The sequence below is a fragment of the Medicago sativa genome, chromosome 5 (assembly GCF_051527215.1).
Source record: "Medicago sativa cultivar Bolivia chromosome 5, Bolivia_mono, whole genome shotgun sequence".
NCBI lineage: Eukaryota > Viridiplantae > Streptophyta > Magnoliopsida > Fabales > Fabaceae > Medicago > Medicago sativa.
In genome coordinates, this window is record NC_140753.1 from 48,411,373 (window position 1) to 48,433,411 (window position 22,039).

The 22,039-nt window shown below is 32.7% G+C and overlaps 2 protein-coding genes and 3 long non-coding RNA genes across 7 annotated transcripts; 3 read left to right on the forward strand and 2 right to left on the reverse strand.

Moving 5' to 3' along the window:
- The first annotated feature begins 615 nt into the window (after nt 1-615).
- LOC146922596 (uncharacterized) lies at nt 616-8,555 on the forward strand. The gene is made up of 2 exons (XR_015012518.1): nt 616-788; nt 8,281-8,555. It is a non-coding gene; the product is annotated as an uncharacterized LOC146922596 (long non-coding RNA).
- LOC146922597 (uncharacterized) lies at nt 3,478-6,485 on the forward strand. Of its 2 annotated transcripts, none has more exons than XR_015012519.1 (5): nt 3,478-3,931; nt 4,417-4,655; nt 5,375-5,517; nt 5,751-5,902; nt 6,092-6,485. It is a non-coding gene; the product is annotated as an uncharacterized LOC146922597 (long non-coding RNA). The 2 variants fall into 2 exon arrangements; XR_015012520.1 differs by having other exon boundaries at nt 3,482-3,931; nt 4,417-4,481.
- Nucleotides 8,556-11,113: 2,558 nt separating the features above from the next.
- LOC146922598 (uncharacterized) lies at nt 11,114-12,681 on the forward strand. The gene is made up of 2 exons (XR_015012516.1): nt 11,114-12,068; nt 12,377-12,681. It is a non-coding gene; the product is annotated as an uncharacterized LOC146922598 (long non-coding RNA).
- Nucleotides 12,682-13,862: 1,181 nt separating this feature from the next.
- LOC146922599 (uncharacterized) lies at nt 13,863-15,768 on the reverse strand. The gene is made up of 4 exons (XM_085715444.1): nt 15,613-15,768; nt 15,294-15,535; nt 14,814-15,060; nt 13,863-14,420 (listed from the first exon to the last, which is right to left on the reverse strand). The coding sequence occupies exons 1-4, from the start codon at nt 15,628-15,630 to the stop codon at nt 14,319-14,321; spliced, it is 609 nt and encodes a 202-aa protein (XP_085571570.1). The 5' UTR covers nt 15,631-15,768; the 3' UTR covers nt 13,863-14,318.
- Nucleotides 15,769-16,798: 1,030 nt separating this feature from the next.
- LOC146922600 (aminoaldehyde dehydrogenase 2, peroxisomal-like) lies at nt 16,799-21,658 on the reverse strand. 2 transcript variants are annotated; one of them, XM_085715446.1, is made up of 11 exons: nt 21,122-21,658; nt 19,992-20,994; nt 19,587-19,734; nt 19,391-19,478; nt 18,995-19,299; nt 18,659-18,772; nt 18,173-18,250; nt 17,931-18,082; nt 17,770-17,830; nt 17,578-17,684; nt 16,799-17,067 (listed from the first exon to the last, which is right to left on the reverse strand). In XM_085715446.1, the coding sequence occupies exons 6-11, from the start codon at nt 18,740-18,742 to the stop codon at nt 17,022-17,024; spliced, it is 528 nt and encodes a 175-aa protein (XP_085571572.1). In that variant the 5' UTR covers nt 18,743-18,772; nt 18,995-19,299; nt 19,391-19,478; nt 19,587-19,734; nt 19,992-20,994; nt 21,122-21,658; the 3' UTR covers nt 16,799-17,021. The 2 variants fall into 2 exon arrangements, with proteins under 2 accessions (XP_085571572.1, XP_085571571.1); XM_085715445.1 differs by having other exon boundaries at nt 19,202-19,299; nt 19,587-19,826.
- Nucleotides 21,659-22,039: the final 381 nt, after the last annotated feature.

Consider the following 22,039-nt stretch of genomic DNA (forward strand, 5'->3'; position numbering starts at 1 on the left):
TCTATAATGCAGAGAATAAATCAACCGCCAACACGTATCAATTCACCTACCAACAGCTCCCTACAACAACAGCAGAAAACAATAATACATATTTCATGTCAAACATTCTCGTACTAGAATATCACATCAATCTGAATTCAAACAATGTTGAGACGTATATTAAAACGGCACCGACAATTAAACATGTAGATCTCAACATACGTGGAAAGTGTAACAATCCATTTTTCGCTAGAATTATTTTAATTATTTATTATGTGTGTTTATATGCGCTTGTGTGTGATTATTTGTCTTTGTGAGTATTTTATTTGGGATTAGTGGATTTTGGCTTAAGAAGGATATCTTAGTCATTTTTAGACTCAAGGGTATTTTGTTCTTTTCGTGAGCAAGGGTAAATTAGTCATTTTCTTAAGAGGGTTATTTTTTGTGTTTTAAGTGGGAATAATTATTTTTAATATGTTACTAGCAAGTTTGGGTAATTATTAGAGATGGTAATTATTCGGTATTTTGACGGTTTAAGTGAGTAATAACTCTTGAGAATTAACTGGTAAGAATGTTAAGCCTATTAAGACAATTAGAAACCTAGCCCAATTATGTGGTGACTATATAAACATAACACTAAGAGGAAAATTAGGTTTTCTACTCATTTCATTCACTTCACAAAATATTTTGAGAGAGGTAGAGAGAGAAAGTGGATCAAGAGGATAGAAGAGGAGCTAGAGAAAGAGAGTTGAGGTTTGAAGAGCTAGGAGCTAAAGTGAAGCCAAAGTTAGGATTCTTGAAGACTAGAGGTAAGGGGGCGGTTTCCTTTCATCAATTAAGTCATAATCTTCTATTTTCAATTATGGATTTAAGTGTTTTTATGTTAATTGTGACTATTGTGATTTTTGAATGATGAAATCCGTGCTCCTAATTCATGTGAATTTGTGGGTATGATAAACTTCATGAAATTGTTGTGTTAAGAGCTTAAACTTCATAGTTGTTGTTGATAAGTTGTTTTGATGAATTTTGATTAATTGAGTGTAAATCATGAATTGATGAGTGATTGTTGTTGAAATATGTTTGAATTCACTTCATGAATGTTTGTTTATGTTTGTATGTTGATGAGATTTGAATTGGTGTGGTTGTTATTGAAGTTTGAATGAAAATTGAGAAAAATTGAGGGTTTTGGTGAAAAATGAGCATGATGATGATTTTGGTGAAAATTGATGTTATGATTCCATGTTTGTTGTTGTTTTGATTGCCTTTTGATGTATATAAACCAATGTACAAGTTTTGGGGACGAATTTGGAACAAAGAGGATCAAAAATGGGGATTTTGGGTGAAATTTTGAAAGTTCCAGAGAGGGAACAACCAAAACAGGGTAACCTGTTCTGGTGTAACTCGCTAGGCGAGTTGGAGCTCGATGTGACTTGTGTGGATACTTGGTTGAGGCATTCGAACTTGCTTGGCTTATTTTGTTGAATAACTTAGAAAATGATAAAACGATACGAACTTATGTGAATTTTGGTATTTATCGGAATTGACCTATGAAACGTATATGTATATGCTACTGCACTCATATGTGAACTGTGTATGTACTCGGTTGAGGCGATTGAACTTGTTTACTTTGATTTTGGAGAATTTATCGGAAAATGCTAGTTTTCATAAACTTAGATGAACTTTGAAAATTTAATACTTTATGGCCAGATAACTCGTAGGTGACTTTGAATTCATGTTAGTATGATTGAATGTGAATGAGATGTTAAGGATTGGGTGTTTAAATTGATAGATGTCAAGGTGTGAGTAAATGTTTGTCTTTATGTGAAATGTGAATTCGGAATGTTATCATTTCTTTGAGGTGTAAATGTTGTTGATGATTATGTTGTTGATTCTTTTGGTGATTATAAATAGATGGATTAATGATGACTTGTTGATTGTATGAATGTAAGTAATTGATAATGCAATTGTTGGTAAATAACATAAATGTGGTGTGTTGTACCAAAAAAAAAAAACATAAATGTGGTGTGATTATTATGTTAATGTCTATGGTGGCGAATTATGCATTGTCGAATCCTTACTTGAAGTCCATGCATTCATAGTCATATGATGTGATCTTGAAGTATGTAAATGCTGGATGATTACTACATAGCTTCTGCATGACATAAATGCGGGTGATTATTATGTCGGTGATTCATAACGGTAAAATTATCTCCGGAATCTTATGGTACCACATGCATCTAGAAGAGTCTATTATGTCGGTGGACTCTCTATTATTTTTTACCAATAAGAAGATAGGAGAATATTGTTCCAAAAATTGTCACAGAATAGTTTGTACAAATTTCATCTTAATCTTAATATATATAAATGTTAAACAGTGCTGATTAACCCTAATCCCGCCACTGTTTAACCTAATCCCGCCTTTTTTGAGGGTTTAAAAAATCTTTATGAAAAAACTCTTTGCAAGGATTCGAACCCACAACATTCATCTTAATCTTCTTATATATAAAAGTTAACCAGTAAGCTAATGTTAGCCCTAATTTTAACCTAAACCTAGGGGTTAAATTTCCTATTTTAACCCTGACCTAAAGCTTAATTACGAAACAACTGTAGCCTTATTTTGTTGTTGAAATAGATTGGCCCTAAACTTGATCTTTATTTTACGCAAAAAATTCTCATCTTCGTCCCTTTCATCAGTGCGTTACGCTTTCTTTAACCCTAATTTCTTTCAATTTTGATTCTATTTTCTTCTTTTTATTGAATTTTCTTCTAATTAATTGTTGTTGATTTTGCATTGTTGTGTCCTTTTTACTACTATTATCAGAAGCATCCGATTAATTACCTTTTGCTTGCGGTTTTCACTCTCTCGCTTTCTATTAAAATCAAGAAAGCCCCATGGACAATATCTTCTGCCATTCCCTTCTCTGAATCTCTTTTGTTCTCTCTTAATTTTCTTTTCTGCAACTTATTTTTGAGACATATTTTTGTTACAAACACAACCTTGAATCAATTCATGTTTTTGAAATTTCTAATTAGGGTTGTTTTTATTTCTGTGTGCAGGATCAATGTTGAATTAAAAGGATGTGTATTGGCAGCATAGTGCTTCATCTCAATGTTGAATTATTCTGTTTCTTCTCTCCCTTAATTCCCATTTGTTTAACCCTGTTAACCCTGCTTCAAAATTGCTCCTTTGCTTAACAAAATCTCCTCTTTTTCCTACCTTCTCTCATACCAATCGCTCCTGTTGATTTCATGGTTAAAATTTGTCACTATGAAATTGAACTTAATTCAATTGTTAATTTTTGAAGTAATTGCAGAGCTTCTGGATTCTTTCACGCTTCCGGATAGCATTTCGGCGACGATTCGGATTCGAAAGCTGAGGTTTGCACAAGGAGGGACACTTCCACCCAACTTGGTATGTGTTGTTTACGATTAGAATTTAGAGGCTTTTCATTTTTAATTTTGGGTTTTTAGTAAGATTTGGTTAATTTTTTCTTTTGGTTGTCAATTTTGGGTTTTTAGTAAGATTTGGTTAATTTTTTCTTTTGGTTGTTGGCAATAAAATTTCTATGAAAGGTTTGCAAAACTTATTGTTGGACCGATTCATCTTTATTACAAAAGTCAAAACCAAGTTTCACAAATGATCTATTATGTACTTTTTGCTCCTATCATTGTAACTTTATCATATAATATAAGACACCAACTACTGTTCTAGCTTCTTTCAACAATATAGGGGATAACATTTTTATTGAAATTAGAGTGGGGGGAACTGCCATTCTAACACTTCTCGGGGGAGCATTTGCTTTGTTTAATTTTCGGTTATCTGTGATTTTATGAGTTTTTTATTTCTTTGTCATATTCCATAGTTATGAAGCTTTGTAATCGCAATAGGAATTCGACATATCCTCCAGTTGATTGACAGTTTATCAGTTGGTTATTTGAACCTTTCATATGAGTAAGCAAATGCATTTTTATTCAGGTTTTGTAGTATTGAAAGCTAAACCAATTATTTGTGCTTTTTTGTTTTTGGGGCTGTTTAGCTTTAGATGTTGGTTTGGGTGGTTTAATTGTTACTGCTATGTTCACTGTTTCTGTGGTGTCTGTTTTGGCAGCTGTTGTGCGTGTTGTGTTATAGGGGCTGTGTTAGTGCACCCCGTTTTTTCCTTGGCTATCCGACTGCCTTTTGTGGGTGTTTATATGTGATTAATATATGCTGTTAAAAAAAACCAATTAATTATTAACCGTTATAGGACTCACTTAAAACCAATTAATTATTCTAAGTACAAATCGAATGAACACAAGTAGCAAACATGTTTTAAAATTGAAGGTTCTAATTAATAGGTTTTTTTCTATAGTTTTGTTGAATAATGTATTAGCCTTTGTTAGCATAACTCCAAAATATATGCTAAAGCAATCTATGTTTTGGATTTTCATACTCAGATGTTTGTGCTTAACTATTCGTAGCTGGTTCAAGATGATTTTCTGCATAACTCTGAGAGTTTGAGGTAATTTTCTTCATAATTCGGAGCTGGATTTTGGCATATGGACTGTTGTTGTTCAGCAGAGGTATTTCAGATTGTAGCTGCTACATACCAATGTTTCTTCCACCCATGCGTTCTGATCCGTGTCAGTGTGTTCCTACTGCAACCTATCGGTTTTATTTTCTGCTCTTAGTTTAGGTCTGTAACTGTTTTACTTTTGTTTATAGATTTTTATTGGATGTTTTTGCTGGCTGTTTGTAATAGTCTCCTGCTGGTCTATCACTATAGGTGGCTGCGGTTTAGCTCTTTAGTTTCGTTGGGTTTGGCTTATTTTCTTAGGGGTAGTTTCTTATGTTCTCTCGATCTTATTTCTTTTTGTTTCTTATGCTATACGATATCCATTTATTGCATGTGGCTGTTGTTGTGGGAGATTTTGGTTGCTTCTTTTAATACACAAGCGTAGAAATTTGTTTGGTAGCCTTAGAGATTTTGGTTGCTTCTTTTAACTCATTGCAATACTCCATATCATCCTTTTTAAGTTTTAAAGTGTCGAGTTTTGATTTTGAATTTTGGCTGAAATCATAATTTTCCTTTACCTTTTTTTTTAGTTTTAATTTTAGCTTTATTTTAAGTTTAATTTGATTCTATCGATGAATTTTCCACTTCTTTCAAGTATAATGAAAAGTTGCTTTTGATGTTTCACTTATATTGTTGCAATTATTTTTTGAGGGGTAAATGTCAACGAAAAAGAGTGTTCTTCTCTTAAGTATTCTTACATTACTGATTTGTACTTAGTTCAATTTTTCCTTAGCATGAATGCATAAGGGGTTTCAATGTAGTGGTTTGGTAGTTGTAACCTGACTTGATTGTCTTTCTTTAGGATTTTGAACTTATACTGAATTAGAAGTTTTTCCCAGGTGTTTTTCTGCATAATTTGGAGTTGGTTCAAGGTAATTTCCTGGAGAATTCCTGGCTGGTTTCGGTATGTGGACTAATAGTGTCAAGCAGAGGTATTTCACAACTATAGCTTCTACGTAGCGGCGCTTCGACCATGTTATAGGTATGTCATTGTAGTTGTTTTTTACTGTAATAACTGGACTTCGATTTCTGAAAAGCTGACTAATGTGAGGAAGGAGGAATTGGAGATTTTGCTGCAATTATTCTCACATGGATAAATGTCAATGACATAAGATTGTTGTTCTCTTAAATATTCTTATAAAGGGTTTAAATGTAGTGGTTTGGTAGTTGTTCTCTTAAATATTTAAACTCTTACTGAATCGAGTGTTTTCTCAGGTGTTTTTTCTACTTAATTCGGATATGGTTCAAGATAATTTTCAGTATAATTTGGAGCAAGTTTGAGGTAATTTTCAGCGTAGTTCAAGGATGATTTTCGGCATGTGGAATGTTGTTGTGCAGTAGAGGTGTTTCGATACTGCAGCTACTACGTAAGAACAATTGCACCCTTTTGGGTTCTGATCTATCTCAGTGTGTTTCAACTGCAATTTTACAGATTTTTATTGTTCCTTTTATCTGGATTTTTGTTCATGTTACTTTTTTCTGATACTTCTTGACATATTAGGCTTTGAATTAATATATCGATTGTATGATTGACCCAATGACTAATATTTTTTCAGCAGAAGCTGTCGTAGAGAGACCGACTGTTAATATGATATTCTTCTTTTGCGGCTGAAATTTGTGTTCCAGTTTATTCTTCTTTTGCTCCATTGCTAGCAACAACAGAGGAAAAGAAACTGGCAGAGGAGGGATATATAACATACTATGCATAGTATAGTAAAATTGCTTTATGCATTTTGTACTATGTGCTCATACTATGTTGGTTTTTATTCTGATATTTCATTAAGAGCACATGTAGCATGTAGTTGTATTGGAATTCGACAACTTTGAGACCGATCATTCTAAACATTTCAATTTACATCTGAGAACACCTCTGAGATAGTCCTTAGAAAGTAATTTACTGTTGTTAGAGACTTTTAATGGCAAAATAAGACAGTTCCTTTCAATAAGTAATTTTATTCTCACTGTTTAAAAAGTATAACTTTATAAGATTTGTAAATTTGATATCAAGTGACATTAAAATACCTAAAATCATATCATAATCATAATATTATAATTGCTGTGGTTTTTTAAAAGACAACTTGCTTCCTATCGTCATCTAACCTTTGTAACATGATATTAATGTTGGTGTTTCGAAAGGCAATGGAAATATTATAGATAATATTTGGATTATATTATCAATATTTTTGGAATTTATAGTCGTGTAATCTATAGCCAACATGGTGCAGCTGAAGCCAACATGATTGCTCTTTAGCCAGTGATTTTTTCATGAAAAAGGGTTTTGTGGTTGGGCGCTAGAATTAGCATTGGGAGTGAATCAATAAAAGACATATCATCCGGAGATCTTAAAAGATCAAAATTCTTCACAATTAACTTCTTCGTTAGTTGGTTTATTTTTGGTGCACCAATTGGATTTAGAGGAACCATCAAGTTGACTGAAAAATAAAAAAATAATAAATCTAACAAATATTTCACCTGTTCGACAACATGGGTCGACGTTCTAGGAAAAAGCTTATTTAAAAAATAAATTACGGACAAGGAAAAACAATCTAGGAAAAAGCTTATTTAAAAAATAAATTACAGACAAGGAAAAACTTATTTAAAAAAACACATTAAGATAGAAACGTACTCATGAGTTCTTTGACACGGTGTTTCTAATATTTCGCATCTAATATTATAATGAATTGCAAGTAATATACTAAACTATATATGACCCGTGCGGCAGCACGGGTCGTTGGTCTAGTATATATAAATGTTAAACAATGCTGATTAACCCTAATCCCGCCACTGTTTAACCTAATCCCGCCTTTTTTGAGGGTTTAAAAAATCTTTATGAAAAAACTTAATCCCGCCACTGTTTAACCTAATCCCGCCTTTTTTGAGGGTTTAAAAAATCTTTATGAAAAAACTCTTTGCAAGGATTCGAACCCACAACATTATGGTTCCATGTAAGCACTCCAACCACTAAGCCAATAATTGTTTTTGTGATATAATTTTGATTCCACTACCTCATATCCAATACCAAACACCCTCATTAAAAAACTAATTAATCCCTTTTTCTTTCTTTACAGAATTGAACATTGAACGTTTCTGAACCCTTATTCCTTTGATCTCAACCCAGAAGGCAGCGGTTTCCATCCATTTCTTCCCTTTTTTCCTTCGATTTATCCTAAAAATTGTGACTGTGATGCATATTTCGTCCATACTAACTTATTAATGGTATGATCACTAAACTAATTTTGATATAAATGCTATTTTATTCATTTTGATTTTGTGGATTGTGATTGTGTCAGTTTTGATGAAAGTTGATGCTTGAAATCCTATTGTGATTGTGTTAATTTCCTTGGTTGTCAATGCTTTAAATAATAAGACACTTAAGGCTTTAAGTAATAACACACTCATGCTTTAAATTGTAATGGTTACTATTGACACTTTCAATTCCAAATCGTATTTTCGAATGTTTAATAGTTACTTATCTACTCTTTTTAGACTGAATGTAACTTGATTTGTGATATTGAAAATGATTTTAATTTGAATTATTCAATAATATAATTGTAGTATTTATTGAAATCTAATACAAAATACATTTATCCAATTTGATGTCTATATTGTCAAAAAAATTGAAACAAACAAAAAATACCCCGTGCATCGCACGGGTCAAGGTCTAGTTACTCTAAAATAACAACAATAACCTCGTTTTCTCTTTTGATTTTCACGAGGTGATCATTTGTCTATTTTTTTTCTACAGCAACTGAATTTACACCCAAAAAAAAATACTAAGATGGATGATATACTGAGAAAATGAAGACAATGATGGAAGGGAACGAAAAATACGAAGACAGATGGTGACAGAAAAATGAAGATAATTGAATAAATTTGAAGATATTGAGGTTATTTGTTATCTCGATTTCAATTTGGGGGCAAACTTAAACCGGGGTTTCTATTTATGCCCAATTTAGTTTAATTTCTAATAAAATTTTAATGTTTTCTATTTTTTAAATATATTTTCTTAATTAAATTAAATCGATAACAAAATAAATTGAACATGGAAATGACGGTGCTAATGGCACACTCATTATTAATGTGGAGCCTACTTGGCACTGGTGACCAAAGAGTTGGTTATAAAAAAGGACTAAAAGTTTAAAAAAAAAATGTAAATAGTGGGACCAAAAGTACTTTTAAGTCTCTATTTTTAAAATTTTTCTTTTCTATTATCAAAGGTTGAAAATTAATTGTCATCGAGAGTTTAACTTAGGCATGGCAATGGGGCGGGGTGGGGACGGGTTTTACCTTCCCCGTCCCCATACCCGATTCTCATATACTTACCCGTTACCCTACCCATACCCAAAGGGGATGAGAAATTGAATCTCATCCCCGTCCCCGACGGGTTCGGGTATCCCCGCCCCATCCCCATCCCCGCATTGAATAATTTTTTTTTTATTTAAAAAGAGAAGTTTTTTTGCATCCCCAAGAGCAATGTTGTAATACATTATCCAACAATGCGCTCACTTTAACATTTGTTAGACGGAATGATTTAGTTAATCTTTAAATATCAATGGTAGTTTTTATTAACATGACAATTATCAAATAAAATAATGACATATCAACATAAAATAATTTTTTACATTTGGGACGAGTTTGGGTATGGGTTCGGGGTGGGTACCTATATACCCGTTACCCATCCCATACCCGTGTTTTGAAATCGGGGAAAACCCATACCCATACCCAAACCCAGTCAAAACGGGGAAAACCCGTCAAATTGGGTTTGGTTCGGGTGGGTAACCGCGGGTATGGGTTTTGTTTCCATGCCTAGTTTAACTCAGTTGGTAAGGACAATGTATAATATATGCAAGTTCCGGGGTTCAAACTTTGACCACCACAAAAAATAAAGGTTGAAAATTAATTATAAAATAATGAAGGGTTAAATATGTTTTTAGTCCCTATAAATATGTCAACTTTTCGTTTTGGTCCCTTTAAAATTTTCCTTCGACTTTTAGTCCCTATAAAATTTTCAATCACTACTTTTGGTCCCTATTTTAAATTTAATTTTTATATTTTTTAATGAAATTGTGCACAAATGTGTAAAATATTCTAAAAAAATTCCTAAAAAAAATTAGAATTTTTTAACAAAACACAAATTAAATATGAATTTTTAACCATAAAAAATATAAAAATTCATTTTAAATTCATGTTTTATTAAAAAATTCTGAATTTTTTCTGGAGTGATTCTTATAATATTTTGAATTTTTCTGAAAATTTTTATTAAATAATATGAATTCTACATATGAGTTTACTTTAAAAGAGGGACCAAAAGTGAAGGTTGAAAATTTTATAGGGACTAAAAGTTGAAGGAAAATTTTAGAGAGACTAAAACGAAAAGTTGACATATTTATAGGGACCTAAAACATATTTAACTCAATAATGAAATATAATGCTTGGTAATATTTTTACGCTACCGCTTTAGTTAGCTAAACAAACATTCAATAATTTTAATAATTCTAATTTTATGCAGTGTTTTTTACAACTCCTTAAGCGCTAACAATATTTATTTATTTTAATACCATACACTCTTTACATATTATAAGCAGTGGCGTTGCCAGGACCCAGGGTCAGGAGGTTCAAAATTTTAAACTTTAATTTATAATAAATATAATAATATATATCCAAAAAATTACATTGTATTCAATTTACAATGTACTCAAAAAACTTCATCCATTCTTTACAAATGTCCCCTACGCGGTGCCATGTTCTGAAATCGTTGAATATTCAACTCATCATCAATTTTGTCCGCCACATCTCTCTCAATATAAGTCACGAGACAATCATTCATCCAATCATCTCCCATTCGATTACGCAATCTAGACTTCACAATCTTCATAGCAGAAAAGGCTCGTTCAACGGTTGATGTGGCAACGGGTAAAATCATTGGTAACTTCAAAAGTCCATAGACTAAAGGATAATCAATATGTTGAGAACTAGATCCTTGCTCATGGGATGGTCTTGATCTTTTTAAAAAATCTGCATAAATCCTACAACAATCAACACAATAACAAACTTTAAGATTCAATGAGCATGATATAAAAATATGAACAAAAGTTAAAAACATTATCTCAGTACCATGACTGATAAAAGTATGGAAGTATTATGAATAGAAGTTAAAAACAATGTCATAGAATTATAGAAACAGTGACCAAACTATAGTTGATTTACTAATTACTATAGTTGATTCAACAAATAAAAGAAACTACCATTCCAAATAATTCAAAAGATTGAGAAAATAACAAAAGAATTAGCATCGCAAGAAAGGAGATACACATACACAATCCATTGTACACTTTTGGAGGAACATATTTCATTGAAATGATTTATATAAAAAAGGACAGTAAGTCGCTAACCATCCATTCCAATTCTCAGTTCACATTATCACTTTAAACCAATTCTCCAATTAATTTCACAACACAAACATATCATTAGGACCCTCAATTGCATATTCAATCAAACAATTTATCAAAATTGAAGTTATGTAAAAAAATCTCAAATTTAAAAACCCTAAACCAAAGATTTATAATTGATTACCTTGGTGGGAGATTCAATGTCTTTGAAAGCTTTTGAATGTCCCTTTGTGGTTGCACGACGGCAGAGGACGACGAAATAAGGCGGAGAGAGTGGTGGTTCGCGTTGCAACAGATTTTTGAGATGGAGAGAGAGAACTCAATCGAGAATCCGAGACTGTAGATGGTTGGAGGGTAGGCTCGCGAGACTGAAGGTGGAAGGGTTGGATTGTGGCGCGGCGGAGTTTGGTGGTGGTGCTGCCATCGGAGTGGTGGTAGTGGAGGAAGAGAGGTTCTCTAAGTTAGGAGTACGTATAGTTAGAGAGAAGTTAGAGAGAGGTTAAAATGTGCAAGTGAGTAAAGTGAAAGTGGTTTGGGTATAGGGCAGCTGGTGCAAAAAAAAATATGAGCAGGTTCAAAGTGCAAAAAACATAGGGGTATATGTGAAAAAATTAAGATTTGAGGGTTGGCAAGTGCATCCCCTGAGGACTATGTGGACCCGCCACTGATTATAAGGTGATCAGACCATTTTCTATTCAATAATAATAATAATTCTAATTTTATGCAGTGTTTTTTACAACTCCTTAAGCGCTAACAATATTTATTTATTGGGGAATGTTAACTTGTGCCCTTGAGGCATAAGTTAAGAAGACAAATGTAGAAAGTTTTTCTTGAAATTTGTGCATTCAATGTCTTAAAAGTTGCAAAAGTTAAACTTTCAATATAAAATTTATTTTTAATTTCCCTTTTAAGCTTCTTATCTTATGCCCTAAGGGCACAAGTTAACATGACCCTTATTTATTTTAATACCATACACTCTTTACATATTATAAGGTGATCAGACCATTTTCTATTTGTTACAAACAAAAAGATAAAAATATTTTGTAAAAAAAAAAAAAAGATAAAAATATGGCTACAACTCTTAAGTTTGTGTATGCTATAATTTTATTTATTTATCTATTTCTTCTTGCTATAAATGCTGCCGGTAAGCAATTTTTATGCCTTTCAAATTTCCTTGTTTACTTTGTTGTTCACACACAATATTTTATCTTGTTCTATTGAATATTTTATTCTCTTTTTCATCAGAGAACTAGTTACAAACCCGTGCTTCGCACGGGGGTTAGCTACTTTTTTGACAAAATATTATATCGGACGGACAGATTGCGAAATGACAGATAATTATAAACCATAACACAATATTTAGAGTATTCCTGCATCACGGGTTAGAAAATGAAACGTTCAAAATGGCTTATCACGAGTAACAAATGAAAATGTCAATGACTTTTTTTGTAGAGAGAGATACAAAGCAAGTTGCAGCGAAGACAACAATTGAGAAGGCTAAGCGTGCATTGGAAAAGTAGTGGCTTTCAACAACTCAATAACTGTAAAGTTAATTTAGTAGAATAATTGTGAACTGTGTACTTGATCTGATCCACCACCCTTGCACTATGCAGAGTCAATATAACCTCGTGGGTACCCACTATACGAGTACTTGTGGATATTCAGGTATCCATGGGTACCCATGGAGTTTTGAATTTATTTATTTTTTGGTACAAATAAAAACTTTTTTTAATTACCAAAAAACTTCAACTTTTAAACATCCATATATAATCCGTTCAAAATTTCATAAATCATACCTACTAATATGGATACTATGTTTTCCATCATGGATCTATTTATGTTTTTGTTTTAAGCGACTAAATTTGATATAAGTGATCATTTTCTTCATTGATGCACTTTTATGAATGATCATCTTCCTTCTTCAAAAATTGAATTTCATGCTATGAAATTTTTCGACACATGAATGTATGAAATTACTTATCTGCAAATATTTTCTTAATCAGTACAATTCTCCTGGTGGACTTTAGTCATTCAGATATTAATCTTGATGAGTTGGGGAAGGATACAATCAAATCCGTGTCTGTGTCCATATAATAATGGGTAGTCAAATACCCGTTTATTATACCCGTGGATACCCGTTTAGCTACCCACTCCATGCCCGTGACGGATTTTACCCACGGGTACCCGTGGGTATGTGTATTTTTGTCACCCCTAGCAAAGGTAGATATTAACTGCAATTTAGTACCACGTATATAAATCCTTTTACATGATCTACAACAAAGGTAGATATTAACTGTAATTTACTATCCAGTTCTTTCAAGTGAACAAACTTCTGCATCAGACAGATAGCTGAATGCCTCTCTACCTGATTTATATCATTTTGTCTTTCAGTTTCAACGTATATAAATCCTTTCACATGATCTATAGCAAAGGCAGATATTAACTACAATTTAGTATCGAGTCCTTTCAGGTGAATTATACGTACTTTTAAAAAACTTGTTTTAAAGGAGAAATGTTCAAATTACGGAATATCATTCTTCGTAAATTTGATAACGAAGGTCGCATAATCCAAATATTTGTGATGCATGGTCTAAGGCATGGGGTTCAGTAACGTATTTTGTAAAAAAAATTGTTTATAAAGTAAATTAATATTGTATATAGCACAATCTTACAATATTTAAGTTCTAAATAATTGGAATCAATATTGGTTAATACTGTATTATTCAATCGAGCTTAATTTTTATCACCAGGTAGTGATACTATCTAATATGTTTATGAACTGTAATTTTACTTTTTGATAATGCCAAGGATAACGGTATAAATTTAATATTTGTAAAGTTTTAAATTATATTGTAATAGACCTTAATCAATAATTGAATATTTAATCACCTTTGAAAAGTTCGATTATCACCATATTGTGTTTTTTTTTCTTCCTCAATTATTCCTTAGTTGAAATGATTAATATTTCAGATTAATGTATCCACCATATAATTCTTACAATATAATTTGATGCTTCAGACTTCAGAGTAATCTACACATGGCTGTGCTGTTATAATATTATAACAGCTATTTCACTTCTAGAGTGGCTATTTCTATGTGCTTTTCTGAAGGATAGCCTGCTGGAGATATCTTAGCAAGTTTTTTGACACCCTCCATATGCTGCTTGTTAGCAGCTTCTGCAGACCTCATACTCATGTTTTTTTCTTCATTGCGAATTTCAAGCTCTTTGGAATTAATTTCTCTCTCACATTATTCTACGGTGTTCCTTTAATGCTCAATCTCAGCCTCAACATGAGCTTTTTCTTCACTTAGTTTGACCAGCATGTTAGAGATTATCAGCAGCAGACCTGAGAAGTTATTCACTTATTCTCAGTAATGCAAACTTGCCAAGCTTTCAACGCCATATACTATTATACCAATCACATTCCACGCCATACCCTCTCTTCAGAATAACTTCTGGAGCAATATAATCGAGTGTTCCAACCATAGAATAGGTCTGCAATATCACAAAGATAGAAAAGCTTAAAATGTCATTAATGATGAATCTAAGTAGAGCAGCCATACAATCAAAAGAGAGAATAGTCTTTAAAGGATAAAATATAAAGCAATAACCCAAATTGATATATGATGTAAATGATGCTAGACTCCTACTAACCAAACAAAAATATCACGAAAGAACCGAAGTCCAAACATAACGAAAGAATAATGACTGAATTTTTATTATAACTGAAAAAAGGTGTAGGCCGCTTTGAATAAAGTAATCATACTTATTTATGAATACGTTTTGTGAGTACTCATGTGTTGTGAGTCTCGCCGTTTTATAATAAAGTTTGCTATGTTAAAAAAAAAATCATGCTTATTTATGAATGTGTTTATTTGAGAGACTTACCAGCATTCTGCTGCGATTTTTCCGCGAATGCTCCAGTTGCTGTTGTTGTGATTGGTTAGGAGATAAAGCAAGTTCATCACTTTGAAGGACTCCACTTATGTTAACTCCATTTGATAAGTCTTTTTCCTGAAGGTTACTGCAGTCTTTTTCCTGAAGGTTACTGCAGTCTAGCGGCTTACATAATCCAAAATCTGATAATTTCACGTGACCATTTCTATCCAGAAGCAAGTTGTCGGGCATGATATCTCTGTAAAATGCAATTAATCAGAATATTAAATATTTCTTGATTAACATGAATACCTCTGAATGATCGGTATTCAAGATCCATGTCGTAAAGTTAAGTACCCTACAATCTAACACTGATAATTCCAAAACAATAGTGATTTCGTTGAAAATAACGGTTTGTCAAAACTCAGTTAAGCTACAATCTTATACTAAATAGGATTTCGCAAAACAATAGTGATTACAGATTAAGCGCACCTATGAATATAATTATGTTTATGAATAGACTCTATGGCTAGCACAGTCTCCCCGATATAGAATTTAGCTTCATCTTCAGTCAGTACTTCTTTCCGCATCAGCAACGTCATCATATCTCCACCGGGTAGATACTCCATTATGAGATATAAATACTCGTCATCTTGAAAGGAACAATAAAGTTTTACAATGCAATTGCTATCAACTTCTGCAAGAAGGTTCCTTTCAGATTTGATATATTCAACCTAATCAAAAACATAAAAGCACCTGATAAGTAAAAGAAAATAATATTTGCTCAATCTAACACTGATAATTCCAATACCTGTCCTCTACTAAGCATCTCTGATTTAACTCACGGTTTTCGCAAGTTTCGTCATTACTATTATCTCAGTTCCATTATTTAACTCTTTCGCAATGTGAAACTCCGGAGGGAAAAGAAAGACATCTTTTTTTTCATGTGCATGATCTCTGATCAAATCTGTCATACAATGTGCATTGAATAGGATCCACCAAGAAAATAAGTTCAATAACTTAAACAGACTATTCTTTTGCATGGTAACAGACAATTCTTATGAAAAGCATTCAATGTATTGTGCTGATTCTGAACTTAAACAATGTCCTAGAGAGCTTACTGAAATAAGCTATGAGTTATATTCATAAGCTATACTTGAGGAGCTTAGGAAAATGAGTTAGAAAAAGGCTATGGACATGTCATAAATTGTTTTCATAAGCTCTTACAAACAGTATCACAAGTGCATACACAAGTAGATAATCTCAAATAAACCAATCCAAATAAGCCCTTAAACACAACATATAACCCCATTCTCCTTCCATCCTTTACCAAATGGTCAAAATAAATTAACTAAGATAGAGAGATTAAACTATTCATACCCTGCAGTTATCCCTAAACTGTTTCCAACATATATTTTCTATATATTTGAGTTTGATCAAGGCATCCAGGAAAAAACACATTTCTTTCCAATGAATTTTACTAATATTTTACAATTTCATCACTTTTCCCTTTTTTCTAATGTCTACCTAATCAGAAATTGTATATGACCACATCAAAGTTTTTCATCTCCCATATCTCTTTGCAATCAGGACTACTATGTCTAGTCTAAACATTCAAATTTAACAAACAGCATGTTATATATGTTTTTGGCTCCATGCCATAAATATTTCATCAAATTACCCTATAAGAGTCAAGGTTCATGTTGTACCTAGATAGTAATTGTAAAGTTCAATATGGACATAGAAGCTAAACACACATAAGAAGCAAAACTAATTGAGTGGGAAAAAGCTTAATAAAATTAAAGTACCATAGGGAAAGAAACTAAATGGACCATTTTCTTTGTGTTGCTTAACTTAAAAGTCTTTATTTTTACACTCACAACCCCTCATAGAACTCAATGACCTACTTATTGCGGCCATTCAGAATAGACTTCAATGGAATCATAGTAGGAAAGATAATAGAGTTGATAGAAGTCTGTCATAATGGCGTTCAAAAATTGAAGCATGATGGTTAGGCTAGCATAAAACCAAATCAAATAAACACACTACCGGCATAAACTTGAGTGCAACCAGTTCCATTGTTTTACAGAGACATTATAAATATATGCCTTCCCACCTTAGGATCATAGTCATAATTTGGTATTACCCAACCCTTATTCATGTTAGTTTTTAGATACATATCATAGTTTTGCAGGAGGTTGGTACCATCCCCATGGTTCATCAGAGATGTACTGAGTCACTTGCTTCACGCTCAAGTAATTGTCCCCTGTTAAAAATATTAAACAAAATCAGACTCAAGGTCAAATAAGACAGGTTTAGCGAAATTGTTTATTTCCCATGCCAGATCTGACATTAATACAGGTTTAGGTATGTAGTCTCTACAGCGATTGTGTAACAGTTAATTGTCTACCCAATCCAACTATCCCTTTATGCCAAATTCAGACCAAGGAAACATGCAAATGTGCCGACACATGTTAATCCCTATCATGTATAATTCCAATTTTACCATGCAAGGAATGCACCAGTGCCATGATCCGTTCATAGCTTTATTGACTGTTAAATTGAATTTAGAAGTACAGTATCTGATGATCACTACACTGTCAGCAGGGAATGTACTACATTTAACAATCCACAGACTTAGACTTCACCTTATAATTATGGGTTTCTTTTGCATATTAAGAAGCTGCGATCACCTCTTCATCCAGAGAAAAATAAATAAAAAGATAGGCATTTAAGGAGACTTTCACATTAGCTAATTTAGTAAATAGGGTCAGACCATTCTCCTAGTTCACGGCCAAAACCACTACGTTTAATGCCTCCCCATGGCGCTTGAGTGAAGCATGGCTGACAGCAATTGACCCATACTATTCCGGCCTTAAATGCCTGCATCAGAGCAAGATAAACTATTCAATTGCAACAACAATCCAATTATTTAGTTGTTTTCTTGATGACCTATAATCAGTCTCACCTTAGTTACACGCTCACATCTTTCTAGATCATTTGATATTACAGCAGCACCTAAGCCATAGCTGTAGAGGACCAAAGTATATAACTTAGATACCATTCCACAAATGACCGGAAAAGAGTATACAGATGAAGTCAACGTTAGTTCGCAGAAAACTGACTCACATAGTGTCATTTGCTAGATCAATAGCTTCTTCCTCGGTGCTAAACGTTTTTACACACAGAACAGGTCCAAATACTTCTTCTTTCCAAATTTGCATGGAAGTAGTCACATCAGTTATGATGGTTGGTTCAACAAAGAATCCTTTCTTTAGATGCTGCCATTGCATTTGCAAAACATAATCAATTATCATGGAAAATGCAGAAATACCTAACTGAACACACTTGCACAGAAAGCATAATCATACCTCTGGTCGAGACCCACCAGTCAAAATTGTCGCACCCTCACTCTTAGCGTTCGAGACAAACTTCAATATTTTTTCGTACTGAACCATATAATGTGAATACAGAATATTAGATATCATATAATCATTGTTCCAGACAAATATGTTTAGAATCAGTGAACTATTTTTAGTTGCCTGACCAGAAAGAAAACTACATTATGTGGACATATACAATTGTTTGAAGAAGATTCCTTCTTCCTTCTCATAAATTATACATACAAGTTAAAACCAACCAGCCAATAGTGCTTCTCAGGAAGCTTTATACCAGTCCATGGTACAAGCAAATTGACATATTTCATTACAATATCATATTTACCAATACATTTTCATTGAATATGAAGAAGCAATTTGAACATACAAAAGCATAACCGTCCTTTACTTTACAAAGTTCAGAATATAAGTTAAGTATAAAGCATATACATTGTACAGAAATGAGAAATGAAAATATACCTGCCCTTCACTAACAACAGGTCCTAGCCTGCAACCTTCTTCCAAGGGATCTGAAATTTTGATGTTTTTGATCCATTTCATCATCCTATTCAAAAATTATGTTGCTATACTTTCCTGAAATAATAAGAGTATCTTAGCTTATCAGTTTTTGAAGATGAATGCCGACAAAATCCCAACTACCAATTTGTCTGACAAAGTTCTAGCTCAATTGAAGTTAGCACGATCAGTCCCATATACGCAGACAAAAGAAAAAATGCAAATGGAAGTTACAATTACTTGTTTAATGAGCTAGCACAAAAGTTTACGGAAGGAGTGGGATCAATCTATTATACTTACATGTACAATAAGACGGGAAGCTGCACTGCATATCTGACCATATTCAAAATGTAGAACCATAGTTTCAAGCAACTCTGACTAATGCATAAACTACAGAATTTTTACATCTTTACATGACAGAAACTCACAATCAAAGTAAATATTCACTCAAAGGGAAATTCCATCCATTATGTTGAATTATTTGAGCAAAGTTTGCAACACCCTTACTCTGCTGAATACATGAGAAGACTTATAAAATATTGCTTCAATTCATGCACGGAATCTGGAATGGCGTCAATGGCGATTTTCAGAACATTATAACAAACCTGTCATAAAAAAGAATTATGATATTGCGTCACTATAGATAGATGTTGAGGTGATTGGAAAAAGTATAGTAGAGAAGATGTATATACTTACATCGATCAGTCTCGATACAATAACATAATCTAACTCTTCTATAAACATCCATCAACATAAGCAAAGATGATAGTGACTGTTCACAAGCCTGACAAAGAGCTTAACTCTATGAAAACAACAAACCACAAATATTTATCTCACTCAAACATAATCATAAACTACCCAAGAGGTGCGTTCTACAACTAAAGGAACTCACCTTAAACAGTTTTTTTAAAGTCTCGACGCTGCTTACGTCCCATTTCAGCTCCTGCTATGCCCCATAAGCACTTTTCTCAAAACAGCTTAACTGCAGCTTAAACTTCAAAATCGCTTATTTTGCAATTTTCATGCCAAAACCTGTATAGCTTTTTCTGCAGATTTTCAGCACTACAGTCCAACTTCTAATGTGTTTTCTGAATTCATTCTTGATCCAAATCGTACAAAATTTATATCTAAACTGTAGGGAATTGAGGGTAGAATCTTAAAATCCACAAACATTTCATCAACTATCTCAGTGCACATGATATACATAATCACACAATAATATAGGCTACTCATTTCACTAATATACATAAACAATCCTTCTCTATCTAATCAAATTCAAGTTTAATAGAGAACTTACCACAACCTTCTGAATCAGATTAAGCTTATCTCCAGCTCATAGTTTCTACCTTCTGCAAAACTTCAATTTCTCTACTCAACTCTCCAAAATCCAGCTTTTACCCAAACTTTCAGTAATCCTTTTTCTGCAAATTTCTTGTTTCTATTGCCAAACCAAATCACAATGGATAAATATTCACACATACCTACCTACTCTTCCAGCAGAACAACCAAAATCACAAAAAAGAAAAGATATCAACATTCACTATAAAAAAAAAATAACAAAATCACAGAAAAATCAAAAAATCACAGAAAAATCAAAGCCTTCAATTGAATCTCTGGTTACTCATCAAACCCTTTAACCCTTCAATTTAACTCTACTGTTCCTTAATCAATTACCAAAATCGCAGAAAGAGAGAAAAAAATACTGAATAAACAAAAACAGCTAAATCCATAACATGCATGTATAATTTATGCAGCAAACTTGTTTTCAATACTTTTGAAGCAAAGCTGATCCCAAATTTTGTACCAAACACTACCATCATAATCTCATTCTAAGCAAATTTCAAAGCATGTAATCCAATGCCATCATCATAGTTAACTTATTTATAGTTAAATTTATGCGGCAAACTTGTTTTCAATACTTTTGAAGCAAAGCTGATCCCAAATTTTGTACCAAACACTACCATCATAATCTCATTCTAAGACAGTCCTTATACACCAATGATTTATCCAAACAACATCTTTCACCCAAATCTCGTATGAACAAACTATATCAGTTCTGGAACCAAAAATTCAAAACAACAAATCACAAAGAAAAGCCATAAGGTTACTTGGTCTCAAAGTCACCAACCACATCACAATTACTTAAGCTTTTCAACAGATTGTTTCACTACTCAAACACAGACCCAAAATCACAAACAGAGAAAATCACACAGAAAAAAGACACAAATATCAACAATTAACGGATATAAACAACACCAACTACCAAAATCAGAAAACCTTATGCTAGATAACCAACAAACCTGCAGAAAAAGTTGAAAATATAGTCAGTTCAAACCCAAAATCACATAAGATCAAAAACAGAACAGAGCAATTAACAAAATTGAACAAAACCAGAACATGCAAAACAATCAAAAACACAACACAAACCTCTGAGCTCAATAACAAAGAAACCTGGAATAACAGGGAACAAAAAAAACAAAATCAAAGCACAAAAAAACCAACAAAACACAAAATCAGAACACAAAGACAACAAAATCATAAAAATTGAACCACAAAAGAACATGCAAAGCAATAACAAACAAAACACAAACCTTTGAGCTTGATATCAACCGAACCTGAGGAAGAACATCAATTAAAACCTCATAACAGAACAAAATCACAAAAAAAAAGAAGAAAACAAAGACATGCAATGAATAACAGGGAACCGAACCAGAACCTGGAATGGACAATGAAGAAGGAACCGGACTCAAGTTAGCAAAAGCATGAATGAAATAGTTGGAAGTAGTTGGAAGGAAAGCATGAAAGAGTGGGAATGAACAAAATCAAACCGTACCACAACATATATATATGGGTGAGATAGCAATTAACCAATTTACGAAAATACCCCTCCAAGGGCAAAATTGTAAAAAATACAGACATTCATTTTCCTATCTAGGTTAGTAGATATTGAATGTGAAGTTGATGCTGATTGTCCAAAAAGTCAAGTAAATTCTTTTGTGATAAAGTGCATTAAAAACCTATGTTTATATACTAAAATCCATATATTGTATGATACGATATCCAAGGCTGAGAGTACACTTAACATTTCAGGGAAGAATGAGCTCTTACACTAGCAAAAAGTCTATGCAATATACCTTATGCTAGAAAATTCTACGGTTGACATTTATTTATTGTGCTCACTCCCAACGGTTGTATTTATTATTTATTTGGGAAATGTTAACTTGTGCCCTTGGAGCATAAGTTTAGAAAATAAACATAGAAACTTATTCTTGAAAATTGTGCATTCAATATATTAAAAGTTTGAAATTTTGTCTTTTCAATACAAAAGTTACTTTTTAATTCCAT